At 40.1% G+C, this 14,161-nt stretch overlaps 1 protein-coding gene across 7 annotated transcripts in view; it reads left to right on the top strand.

Moving 5' to 3' along the window:
* The window catches only part of fam13b (family with sequence similarity 13 member B), a 207,305-nt gene that overhangs the window by 22,193 nt on the left and 170,951 nt on the right, over nucleotides 1–14,161 (top strand). For all 7 annotated transcript variants that reach the window (XM_070878273.1, XM_070878278.1, XM_070878276.1 and 4 more), the window contains exon 3: nucleotides 2,455–2,649. In XM_070878273.1, the coding sequence (XP_070734374.1) occupies nucleotides 2,490–2,649 (160 nt within the window). In that variant the 5' untranslated portion in view covers nucleotides 2,455–2,489. The remainder of the gene's footprint in view (nucleotides 1–2,454; nucleotides 2,650–14,161) is intronic.

The raw sequence follows: 14,161 nt of genomic DNA, 5'->3' as shown, positions 1-14,161 counted from the left end.
TGCCATTTAGGACTGAGATGAGGAGAAATTTCTTCACTCAGAGTTGTGAATCTTTGGAATTCTCTACCCTAGAGAGTTCAGCTCCACGTCATACACCATCCTTACTGGCACATATACTGCTACTCTTTCATTGGAGTCAAAATCCTGGAATTCCTGTCTAACACTATTGGGGAGAACACCATCATGGTTCAAGGGGAATGCCCACCACAACCTTTGCAGGACAGCTAGGGGATGGGCAATAAATGTAGCTGTTTTCCACATCCTGAAAAATTGACAACTGTGAACTTGTCCTATGTTTAGTTAGTAGCAGACTTTTAATCGACCTGCATATGATGGCAGTGTTTAGCAGCAATTGGACAGTATCGTCTTAGAGATATGCAACTACACCTTAATGGCATAACATTCCTGATCTTGTAAAACAGCACATCCTTTGACTTGCTATGAGTAGCATCACTGCAGATTTGACGATATAAAAAATATGGTATGACCTGTGTGCATTTCCTGTCTGTCACGCTTCAAGTATTGCACTCAAGTTTGTGTCACACTTAAAAATTTGAATGATACAAAGGGTGAGACTGTAGGAACGAATGCCTGTAACCTCTTAAATGATTTCATCAACGACACTTCAAAAGGAAAATAAAGTAACTCAAGGTTCTGGCCTGAATAGCAATTAAACTCCATTAACTCCGCCCTGTGTTTGTTGAACAGAATCCGATTTGGTGGTGATCAAATTCTGTTTCACCTTGACAGCAAAATAATACATCGTGCATTACACGATATTGTGCTCCTGTCCTGAAACAGCATGTCATCCAGCTTTCTTATGAGCAATGGCATTGGAGACCCATGTTGTTCTTTGCTACACATTCAAAACAATCTTTTAGGAGAGAGACGGGCATTGACAAGTGATACAAATTTCGATATTCTCTTGGGTACAGGGATTCTGGTTATTCCTGTAAGTGGCCCTCTGTGTACTACCTGATATCTAATTATATGATCACCTAATCCAGTGGCTGTAACAATAGGATTTTCTTGTGATGTGTCTTTTTAAAAGGATAGGCCAAGTTAACCGTTCCAGATCACAACTATGTTTCAGACTGCAGACTACTCATGAGAAACTCAACTGAAGATCTGTTCTTAAGTAACTTTTATTGACCGCTGTCACATTTTGTGCAAAGCTTTCCCCAGTCAAGAGATTGGGCAATCAATTTTTTGTGGACGTCTCAAAGCTGGTGGAATGTATGTTAACCTGCCCCTTCTATTTTGCAAGTTTTGGTCCTCAAAATCTCTGATAATACTCTGCTTCATGTTTTCCCTCAGCAGATTGAGAGCTTGCTTTGTGGGGATTTCCCACTTTTAAACCTGATTCCACTCTTTTACAATGCCTGTATTTTAAAAATTCCTTTCCTGAACGTGTGACCTCAATGCACATGAGGATTTAGTTAGTCTCTGGCATTATACCAGAGACCATTTTTCATGGGTGAACTTAGCTATTAACTCATGGGTAAACATGACTATCTAGCCTGATCATGTTCTTGCCCAACATGCATATGCACACTTAATTGGTGGATAGCAATCAGCAGATGCAACCTTAACAGATTTTAAATTGTTTTCCCTCTTCCTAACCCATGGGACTGAAACCAATTGTAGTGTCCCTACTATCCCGGCTAACATCATCATAGGCGGTCCCTCGAAAATATTGATCACATTTTGGCGCTGTGATTACTGCTGTGGAAAAGACTGCTCAGTGTAAAAACAGTAAATTCAATGAACTCAAGTGCATGTTTAATTAATTTTACAGACAAAATGCGTTTGTGTTTAACTCCAACCAGTGTATCGTTTTCCTGCCACAAGACTGCTTGTACATTTAGTGAAAGCCAAATGCACACATGTATTGTATTACACCTAGTTTGGGGATGATCGCTTTTGACAACAACAAACTGGATACATAGAACTTGGGGCCTTCCTTGTCAATAAATCTGAGGTACTAAACAGCAGAACTATTGGCGAAGCCCCATTCTTTTAAGATATTTAATATGGAATAATTTTGATTCTACTTGAAGTCTTTATCAGGAACAATGAGTTGCTGTTACTCGGTGTAATTTTAGAAAAAATTGATCTGTTTATATTCCTATTTTATATCTATAGTCTACTTTAATTTATGGAAATAATTTGGATGTAACAAAATTTACAATATAGTTGGTAGGGGTGGGCTTGTATAATGTACTTATTCAAATTCTTTTTGAATTTTCATGCACATATTCCATATTTGCAGTTCTGTTTAATTATAAAATAGAACTGGAGATTGTTCCTATCTTATAACCAAGGAAATTTTTCTATTTCTGAAGATACAGTGAAGGCAAACTTCACTTGTCGTGAATGCTTAAACTATTGTAAGCTGAAATTGGAATAAAGGAAGATCTGTGTGCTCATGTACTTTTTTATTTTTTTGTATAGACAAAAACGGCTTTGCTTTTTGGCTGAGGGAAGATATGAGGAAGAGTTTCTCTCCTTCTCCGGGTAACAGCAACTCATTAACTACTAACAAAATTTTTGGAGTTCCTCTTAATGAGCTACAGCAACAAGGATATCATCCAGGGAATGGAGTTCCATTTATAGTAAAGTACATTGTGGAGTATCTGGAGGAATATGGTAGGTAAAGTTTTAAGACGACATTGAGATTTAAAAATAAAACTGGTGAACCTCGGCTTATAATTTAGGAAAAGAATCCGACAACTTTTCATGTTACTGCTTTTAGAATAATCTTTTCTCCTTTTTTTAAAAAAAAAGATACATTTCAATGATTTGATTTTGTGAAGTACCCTGTACTATGATTTAGTTTATAATGTGGCATTTTGCACATTAAACTTGCATTATAACTTCAACATATGTAAAATATGCATATTTTGAATGGTATGGTGTGTATAACTAGCTGCCATTTTCTTCATGGGCAATCAAGTTGCTAAATACTGTAAAAATGCAACTTGTAATATTAAACTGATAACTGCCAAAGGGAAATATTGGGCCCAAGTTTCCATATGATTCGCGCCTGATTTTTAGGAGCAACTGGTGGAGAACGGACTATTTTAGAAATTGCAATTCTCCACACTTTTTTTTCTGCAGTTCTAGTCAGGTAGAACAGTTCTGGTTTAGAACAGAATTTTTTCTTCAAAAGGGGGCGTGTCCGGCCACTGACGCCTGATTTTGAAAGTTTCCACAGTGAAAACGTACTCCAAACTAAAGTAGAATGGCGCCAGTGAAGATTTTTGTAGAACTGAAAAAACCTGTTCTACACATTTAAAAAAATCAGGCGCCCAGAATGAGGTGGGGGGGGAAGGGAACTCATTAAATTTGACAATAAATCCTTATTTATACTTCTACAAATATGCAAATAAATCCAACCTGAATAAACATTTATAAGCCAAGAAAAGATTAAATAAACCATCTTCCTACCTGTGTGAAAGTGCTTCAGCCAGGGAGAATTCTGCAGCGTTCGTGCAGCTGAGCGAGAGGGGGGGAGGGGGGAGGGGGGAGGGGGAGGGGAGGGGAGGGGGGAGGGGAAGGGGAGGAGGGGGGAGGAGAAGAAGAAGAAGAAGAAGAAGAAGAGAGGAGGAGAAGGAGAGAGAGAGAGAGAGAGAGAGAGAGAACAGGAGCGGGTGTCAGGTCGGGGGGGGGGGGGGTGAGTGGGCCTCGGGTCTCGGTGGGGGTGGGGGAGCGGGTCTCGGTTGTCGGGGGGGGGGGGGGAGCGGGTCTCGGGTCGGGCGGGGAGCAGGAGCTGGCCGTGGGAGGAGCCTCATTCACGCAGCCCCAGTGAGGCCTTTGGGCCAGGGCTAGGGGCTGCGTGCTTCGGGCCCCTCCCACACAGTTTGGCGCCTGGAGCTACTGCACTTGCGTGCCGACTGTAGCGCGCATGTGCAGAGGTCCCGGCACTGTTTTCAGCGCAGGGACCTGACTCCGCCCCCCCCCCCCCCCCCCCCACACAGCTCGTGCCGGCTGCACTGAGTGCCACAGGACCTGTAAGTCGGTGGAGAATACCGAGGATTTTTTTAGGCGCCGTTTTAGGCGTTTAAAACGGGCGCCCAGCTCGGAGGGACGCCCGTTTTTTTTCTTGTGGAAACTTGGGCCCATTGTATTGACTTTGCATATGTATAGTGCAAAATGAATGAGTGACCCTATGTTTAGTGTGATCCCATTGGACATCTTGGGGTTACAAAGAATTGATAGTAATGTGCTATAGTAAACATGTATATCAGATTGCATTGTTTGACTGCTGGCTGCTGCACCATTGCAAAAGCTTTAGTTCGAGGTGGTTTTAAAATTGCACATACAATGAACCACTGACTTTCCTTGCTAGGTTATGAATGGTGTATTGTGCAATAGAAAACATAGAAAAAACATAGAAAATAGGTGCAGGAGTAGGCCATTCGGCCCTTCGAGCCTGCACCGCCATTCAATGAATTCATGGCTGAACATGCAACTTCAGTACCCCATTCCTGCTTTCTTGCCATACCCCTTGATCCCCCTAGTAGTAAGGACTACATCTAACTCCTTTTTGAATATATTTAGTGAATTGGCCTCAACAACTTTCTGTGGTAGAGAATTCCACAGGTTCACCACTCTCTGGGTGAAGAAGTTTCTCCTCATCTCGGTCCTAAATGGCTAACCCCTTATCCTTAGACTGTGACCCCTGGTTCTGGACTTCCCCAATATTGGGAACATTCTTCCTGCATCTAACCTGTCTAAAACTGTCAGAATTTTAAATGTTTCTGAGATCCCCTCTCATTCTTCTGAACTCCAGTGAATACAAGCCCAGTTGATCCAGTCTTTCTTGATCTGTCAGTCACGCCATCCTGGGAATCGGTCTGGTGAACCTTCGCTGCACTCCTTCAATAGCAAGAATATCCTTCCTCAAGTTAGGAGACCAAAACTGTACACAATACTCCAGGTGTGGCCTCACCAAGGCCCTGTACAACTGTAGAAACACCTCCCTGCCCCTGTACTCAAATCCCCTCGCTATGAAGGCCAACATGCCATTTGCTTTCTTAACCGCCTGCTGTACCTGCATGCCAACCTTCAATGACTGATGTACCATGACAACAGGTTCATGAGTTATAAAGATATTGCCACCTGTTCGGTATCAGTATTTAGTTCATGATCCCTGTGTCAAACCCATTTGTGACTGACACTCTTACAAATCGCATAACATGGTACCCATGTGATGTTACGAACAAATTGTGTTAAACCAGCTATTTTATGGGATATTTTTAATTAAGCTCATTTCTTGTGGGACAGGAAATCCACGAAGTTGAAGCCAAAACATAGTCAATTATAATTGGACATATTGAAGGGAAACAATATCCCTCTGATCACCTAATCATAGACATTAAGTGGAATGTACTTAGTTACTAGTGTCTCTCAGTTGACCCTGGTTCCTATCTTTCACACTTAAAAGTTGCTGGATAGAGACTCACTTTTTATGCTTCTCCCTCTGAAATGTTGACTGATGCTGGATGCTAGCAGATCTCAAGTATCTTACTCAAGTGGCCATGCTTTGTTGAAGTTCTCGATAGTAAATGTTGGCAGACTATTCACACAGGTAACTTTGCAAACAAGATGCATTTGAATATTCACACTTTCTGGTAAGATATTACTAAATAGCAATTGGAATCCGTTCTGGCTCTTTTGTCTTCCTTACCGTGGGGACCCTGAGGCCAACTATAGTTCTCCATGAAATAAACTCTGAGCATACTTGAGATCAAACTTAGGACTACCTGTTCTGGTTGGTCCAGTTTCACATCACCTGAGCCAATTGAAAAGCTTGGAAGAGAAATGGAGATGGTGCATTAGAATCATAGAATATTACAACATTCAGCCCGTCGAGTCTGTGCCAGTTCTTTCCAACTTAGTCCCATTCCCTGGCTCTGTCCCCATTTTCCTTTTATTTCCGATTATTTCTCCTTCAAATATTTATCCAATTCCCTTTTGGAAAGCTACTATTGAATCTATTTCCACCACCCTATCAGGCAGTGCATTTCAAATTACTTGTTGTATAAAAACATTTTTCTTGTTTCCTCTGGTTGTTTTGTCAATCAACTTAAATCTGCACCCTCTGATTATCGACCCTTCAGCCATTGGAAACAGTTTCTCTCTCTATTCTATCTAAAACCTTCATGATTTTTTAAAAAACCCTATCAAATCTCCCCTTAACCTTCTGTGCTCTAAGGAGAACAACCCCAGCTTCTCAAGTCTATCCATGTCATTGTAATCCCTCATCTCTGGAACCATTCTAATTAATCTCTTCTGTACCCTCTTCACCTCCTTCCTAAAGTGTGGTACCCACAATTGGACACACAACTCCACTTGGGGCCAAACTAGTATTTTAGATAGGTTTAGTATAGCTTCTGGAGACGTCCTGAAGTAAAACATGAGGATTTCAGTCTGGGGGAATTGTGTGCAATGGCTATAGCCAGAATGACCCTTTGCACTCTTGAAACCGAAATCACAGAAAAACTGAGACACGAGTAAATGTAGAGAGATTCCTTTTTACAGGTATTAGGGCCCAAGTTTCCCTAGGAGTTGCTCCGTTTTTTTTTGGAGCAACTAGATTTTTATTTGGAGTATCTTAAAAATCGCAATTCTGCCCATTTTAATTTGCTCCAGTGTGTAAGTGAGTTAGTTAGATTTTTTTTTTTCAAAAGGGGGTGTTGCCAGCCACTTACGCCTTTTTTGGCCATTTAAGCAAGTTTAGACAGCTAAAAGTTACTCTAAACTAACTTAGGCCAGCGTATGTGACCACTTGTGGCCGCAGAGAAAAACCTTGTGGTGAGCTAAGAAATTAGCGCAGGTAGCCAGAGAAGTGGGGGAAAGGGAAAGGACCTTGCAAAGCACTAAACAACATTAAAGAAGCATAAGTAAATTTAAAGCACCAAGCACTAAACAAAGCACAAAAATAAGCATTCAATAACAAATAAAAAATACAAGGAAGCTGAGAGGACCTGCACCTAGCACCAAGACTTACAAAGCACAAAAAGTAATAAGCAATTCATTAACAAAAAAAAAATAGAAGGAACCCTGCACCTAAAGCACCAAGACCAAAGTAATAAGCAATCAATCAATAACAAATAAAAACAATGTAACCCAGCATACTAACCAGCTGCAGGGTTTCATTGACATCCTGCTGGGGTTCTGGTTCTCTCAGACCTCCTTTTACTGGTGTGGCTGGATAAGGCAGCGGGCCGCCGATGAGGGAGCCCATTCAGCCAGGGCGAGGGGCAATGTGTTTCGGGTCCCTCCCACACAGCCTGCAGCATATGAACACTGATTCTGGGGGCGAGGAGCTACTGCGCGTGCGCGCACACTAGCGCGCATGTGCAGAGGTCCCGGCACTGTTTTCAGCGCCGGGACCTGGCTCCGCCCCCCCCCCCCCCACTGCTTGTGCTGTGCGCGCCACTCCACAGCCTGCAACGTTCCGAGGAGCAGGGAGAATACCGAGGTAAGTTTTCGCCGCTGTTTCTCTTCTACAAAGAGGTGCGCCGTTTTAACCGGTAGTGGGTGTGGAGGGGCAAACCTGGGCCTATAGATTCTGTGCTTGTACATTTCTTATTTATAGTATTGTACAGCGTATTCATTTTATTTGTAAATCCAATTTTTAAAAAATTCTCTACAATTTATTTTTAATTTGAGGATTATCACTAACTGGATGGGGAAATGGAAAGAATGGCAAAACAAAATATAGTTTTGAAGATTTTGGCAAAAAAAAAGCCATTGTTACTGATTTGTATGCTGTTCTAATACAAAATAGTCCAGTCTTTACATTTTTTATCAGAACAGTTTATGTTGGAGGATCTCACTTCAAACACATCATCTCATCAATCATCATGAGTGCTCCCAAAATAAAAATGGAATGTGCTGTGGAATTAAGTTTCGACCAAAAAAGCTATGAAATTCCTTCGAGAACCTACCTTTTTAAAATTCCTGTTTGGTTTCAATCATTTATAGCAATAATATTGAAATTAATATGATATATCGACCATCTAAGTACAAATGTAATTTATGAAATTGGATGTTTGGTAACAAGATCTTTAACTGACTTAATAAAAGTAGTATGAAATTATAGTTGTAAGCTAGTGTGCTAAAAAGAGCTACTTAATTTTTTTTTTACCTGAAGCCCTTGGTAATCCATACCAAAATAAGATCAAATGTGCTGTGAAATCAACTTTCTGTTTGACAAAGTTGATTTCTTTAGCTCCCTTGTGTCTGCAATTTCACACAACTTAAAAAAAATAATCTAAAATTGTGAGGCATGGACCAGGAAGGACTTTTCAAAGTAAATGGAAGCGCAGAGATGATGGAATGGCTTCGACAGAAGTATAATAGTGGGGAAGAAATGGACTTGGTTAAAGAAGCAGATGTATCTACAGCTATGAGCCTCCTTCGACTGTTCCTACAGGAACTTCCAGAAGTTGTCATCCCTGCTAGCCTGCGCACACACTTAATGCAGCTCTATCAGGGTAATTTTATTGCTTACTCGTTACTGTTGTATAAACTTCTGAAAGCCTCTGGCATTAAACTGGAGGTCAGAAAAATAATCTGGAGCTTTGGTAGAGAATGTCCTCGGGGGTGGGGAGGCTTTAGGAAATGAGTACCGAGAATCATAGAAATTTGCGGCACAGAGGAGGCCATTCAACCTATTGTGCCTGCCGGCTGAAAAAGAGCTATCCAGTTTATCCCACTTTCCACCTCTTGGTCTGTAGCCTTGTAGGTTACAGCACTTCAAGTGCATCTCCAAGTACTTTTTAAATACCTGCTTAACAAAGTTCAAATCTGACTTATAGCTGTGGATAAGGTGTCAAAAGTCCTGTGGGGCTTGCTTAACTCTTACAGTGCTTGTCAGAGTTGCTAAACCTCAGGATTTGGTTCTTGCTTTGGTGGTTCTTCAGTGACTGACTAGATAGAAGCTCATTGTGCATGTACAATATTATTGATGCTTTGATGGTCATTGGCTCTACCTAATGAAGCTGCCTTCAGCTCAGAACAGATGTGAAATTCCCATCTCAATTAGTATTGATTGAGCCATAGCATGATATTGTAGCTTGCAAACCTTTCTGCAAAAGTAACTCTTGGTACAAGAGCAAACCATTAATTGACTGAGTGATCTCCTATCTGCTCCCCTCACCTATTCTCTCTTCTCAACCAGGCAGTCTTTCTGAAACATTCCTTCAGTATTGTATTGTGCTATTGTAAATCACATGTAATATTTGGGCTTTGTGCAGATGGGCACAATCGAATGCCTTCTACCAAAGTGAAAGCACATAAATATGGACCAACTTGCCTGAAAATAGACAATTGAAAATTACTAAAAATATCTAGAAAAGATAAGATGGCAAAGGGGAAAAATCTACCTTTTAATGTATAATATGAAGAAAATTCACCCTTCCTCAGTTTATCTTCATTTGGTGGTTTACCCACTTTTAGATGAACAGAACTCAAATAATTGGAATTTTGAATTCCAGAGTAGTTTGATGATGATAGTTTGGAATTTTGAACAGACTGAATTATTTGGTATTTAACATTCCAGTTTCCCTTCTAAACTGGTTGACTGACCAAATGTTATTGGAGATTCTGAGACAGTTTGTGATCATGGGCCATAATTTGGCATAGCAGGGCATCTAACAGCATCTGGCATTAATTACATCAGAACATAAGAAATAAGAGCAGGAGTAGGCCATTCAGCCCCTCGAGCCTGCTCCGCCATTCCATAAGATCATGGCTGATCTTCTACCTCGATTCCACTTTCCTGCACTATCCCCATATCCTTTGATTCCCTTAATATCTAAAAATCTTGAATATACTCAACGACTGAGCTTTCACAGCCCTCTTGGGTAGAGAATTCCAAAGATTCACCACCCTCTGAGTGAAGAAATTTCTCATCTCAGTCCTAAATGGCCAACTCCTTATTCTGAGACTGACGCCTGGTTCTCGACTCCTCAGCCAGGGGAAACATCCTCTCTGTTGAGCCCTGTACGAATTTTGTATGTTTCAATGCGATCACCTCTCATTCTTCTAAACACTAGAGAATATAGGCCTAATCTACTCAATCCCCCCCCCCCCAATCCCACCAATCAGTTTGATGAACCATTGTTGCACTCTCTCTATGGCAAGTATATCCTTCCTTGTGTAAGGAGACAGAAACTGGACACAGTACTCCAGGTGTGGTCTCACCAAAGCCCTATACAATAGCAGTAAAACATCTTTACTCTTCTACTCAAATCCTCTTGTAATAAAGGCCACCATACCATTTACTTTCCTAATTGCTTGCTGTACCTGCATATTGACTTTCAGCAATTCATGTACAAGGGCACCCAGGTCCCTCTGAATACCCTACATTTCCCCATCTCTCACCATTTAATAAAATGCTCTGCTTTTCTATTCTTCCTACCAAAGTGGATAACTTCACATTTCTCCATTTATATTCCATTTTCCACATTCTTTCTCACTCACTTAGCCTGTCTATATCCCCTTGCAGCCTCTTTGCATCTTCCTCACAACTAACCTTCCCACCTAGCTTTGTATCATCCACAAACTTGCCCCTGCATGTTTATGTTTTTAAAAAAAAAAATTGCATGGTAATTTGCTGAAAGGACAAGAAAATGTGCATCTCCTTAACCAATCGGATTGAAGGATTGTGAAATAGGGACTGTAAAGAAATGTCAATTACAATGGAAGAATTCAATGTCCAATCAGGGACAGAGAGGGAAAAAAAGATTTGATTTGAAAGAGAAAAAAGAGACCGAAATGAAAAGTCAAAATATAACTTTTAAATTTTAACTTTTTTAAAATTAATACCTGAAGTAATGAGACTCTACTCCTTGTAATAGTTAATTTTTAATGCCAGAGAGGTTGATTGGCAGTAATTAACACTTGACCATTTTGGACCAAAAAAGGATGGATCCAAATATTTTTTTAAATGGTGAAAAGCTAGGAACAGTAGAGATCCAAAGAGACTTAGGGGTCCATGTACACAGATCACTAAAATGTATTGGTCAGATACAAAAATAATCAAAAAGGCAAATTTGATGTTAGTCTTTATATCTAGAGGGTTATAATATAAAGGGAAAGACTTTTTCCTATGGCTATACAAAGCCCTGATTAGACCACATCAGGAGTACCATGTAGTTTGGGCACTGCACCTTAGAAAGGATATATTGGCCTTGGAAGGAGTGCAGTGCAGATTCACCAGAATGCTACTCTGACTCCAAGGATTAAATTATGAGGAGAGATTACATAACGAGGCTTGTATTCCCTGGAATATAGAAGGTTAAGGGGTGAAACTATTTTAAAGATTTTTGATAGGAATTGATAAGGTTGATAGAGAGACTTTTCCTGTCAGAATCTAGGGCAAGGGGACATGACCTTTAAAATCAGAGTCAGTCCATTCAGAAGAGAAGTTAGGAAACATTTAATTGCACAAAGGATGGTAGAAGTGTCGAACTCTACCACAAACAGATGATAACTCCATTAATAATGTTTAAATCTGCTAGCCAAGGGAATTAAGGGATATGGAGCCAAGGTGGGTGGATGAAGTGAGGATGCAGATCAGCCATGATCTCATTGAATGCCAGAACAGGAGCAAGGGGCTGAATGGCATACTTGTGTTTCTATGTAATGTTGTTAAAAGGGTACTTAGACTTGAAATGACAAGACTTAACTTTCTGTGGTGAGTTTAGTTAGTATTTAAAGCAACATTCAGCAACTTCATGCTATTCAGTGCATTTCAATGGTAAGGCAGTTGCTGGTGGAGCGGCACAACTCTGATATTGCAGCAGAACTTTTGGACATTTACATTTTACTGTGCATCTGGCTCTTGCCCGAAGTAGCCATTTGTGCATAAATAACGTGAATGCCATTAACTTCACCGTTTGTTTGACAACAAATTCTGGCCCCATCACTTCTAAATAGTCTATGTAAAATTTCCAGTGTAAGCGAGACTCTTGTACAGCAAGCTCAACTGGCTTTACAGGAAGAAAATAAACGTTGTAAATCTTCAGTGCAGAGTGGAGTGCATTTTACTTAGTCAAAACACTGGATAACTTTGGAGGAGAAGGGTAATTTTATTTTCAAAATACAGTACCAATGAGAAGAGCAATGTTACTACTTTCTGAAGAACCATTAAGTTGAGAAAACGTGAGGTTCTGTGGAGGATTCCAGTTTGTGCAAGAGCCTACATTTCTGATCCTCCATGTATTAAAGGAGGAGTTAAAGATGGTAATGTGACTGCAGTTAGAATCTAAGTGTACCTCTAGGATACACACTTCCACAAACAATTTAACATTCCCACAGGGGATACTTGAGCAGGAATCCATTGTTTAAAAAAAAAAAATTCTATTTGACTCCTTGTTTTAATGTTTAATAAAATACCTTTCAAGTAGCGGAGCATTTTTGAGACAACAGTACATGCTAACATGCTTGCATCTTGACAATGAGAACTTATTTCCCAATATTCCAAACCAGCATCCATTCTAAAGTCTTCTCGGAATCTAGCTTTTATTGTAAATTGAGAAGTTCCATTTTTGTCAGAGTTTAGCTTTAAATGGCAGTATGTGCTCGTGTACAACATGAGTATTTTAGGTTACTGTTTGAGGTTTGAAAATCGCTGGTAGATAGTGTAGCTCACTCTGGAGGTGCACATTCTGCTGTCCTGGACATTGCTGCAATGGTTTCTTGCTCCAATTTCTCTGATTGCTGTTCTCCCACTCCTGATTGTGTTGTTGTGAAGTGATGACAGTAGGTGGAGCTGTCTTATATACGAGTTGCATTTTAGGGAACTGTTTAAGATATTGGTGTATAGTTTCAAAACTAAGAGTAAGAGCGACAACGTTCCCTTCTTCAAATGGGAACCATATTTCAACCTTATTTTTGAATGAATAATATTGTGCTTTCCCTCTATTTACTCCCATAACCAGGGTAGGATCAATCGTAATATTCAAGCAGAAGAAATTGTGGTCATTTTGGTGGTCTCAATTGGCCAAAGAAAACCTGATTCTCTGCACCGGCATTCTTGTAGATGGCGGGCACATACTACCTGATAACCCACTGTATCTCCTCTTTGAGAAGACTAGTCTGACCAAACAAGGCTTCTTGCCTTTAGTAGTTGAAACACTCCTAGCATCTATGAAACTCTGAATGTTATACCACTAAATGGAAAAGATTTGATCTGTACTGGTGGTGGGACCAGAACTATACTTTGCAAAAAATGTGATATTCCAATCGTCACATTTTTTCTGCAGATATTGCTGGATCAGGGGTTTTGCTATCGCTCGCTTAAGATTTTTGTTGTAGCTGGTTTATCCTCTCTTTGGGGAATTCATGTGGATGTCCAGATCATGAAAATATTTTCTTTCTTTCATTCACTAGTTAACTCCTTGAGATTTTTTAATCTGGTTTTTGGCAAGTTGATCTAAAAAGTTCTTAAAATTAGTGTTTGAAGTTTTTATACACTATCGACTTTGTGCCAAAATGTAAAAAAATTACTTCACTAAGTGTTAATGAGTTTCTTGCTTTGGTCACTAATTGCATCTTGTTTCAGACATCAATAGCATAACTATGAAACTGCACCCACATTTTTGCTATTAATTAGGTTTTTACATAGTTTGACATTATTTTGTGAACTATTGCCTCATGCATTATTTCAGCTTTCTACACCAGAACAAACAAAATTCTTGTCCATTTATATTGTCAATTGGAACTTCATTATTAAGTTTGGGTTGTGGAGGAGCAGAACCGCCCAAGCATATTACTTTAAGAACTTCAATCCTGCACGGTGCCCTTCTGCACTCTTGTGGTATCCAAGGTCATTTTTTCAATCCGTCCTTTTGTTGTTTTCTGCTGTTGTGCCGCTTGGTTACAAGATATTTAATTTATTGCGGGTTGTATTGGCTACTGAGGCCAATTAGTTTAGTCACAGTTGAGGCCACCAAATGGTTTTAAATTTGTTGCCCTTAAGCAAAGAGTCTTTTCATGATCAGAAGGATGAGGTGTTTCACAAAGCATCTGCTGATTTTACAAGGAAGTCTATGGATAATTCTGAACCTAGCAAGCATAATACCATGTGAAAGCCTCTCAAAGAAGTCCTCTTCTAAAACCAAAAGAGGATCCACTTGAGATA

The sequence above is a fragment of the Pristiophorus japonicus genome, chromosome 4 (genome assembly GCF_044704955.1).
Source record: "Pristiophorus japonicus isolate sPriJap1 chromosome 4, sPriJap1.hap1, whole genome shotgun sequence".
Classification (NCBI taxonomy): Eukaryota; Metazoa; Chordata; class Chondrichthyes; family Pristiophoridae; genus Pristiophorus; species Pristiophorus japonicus.
This window is presented reverse-complemented; position numbering and strand designations above follow the sequence as displayed.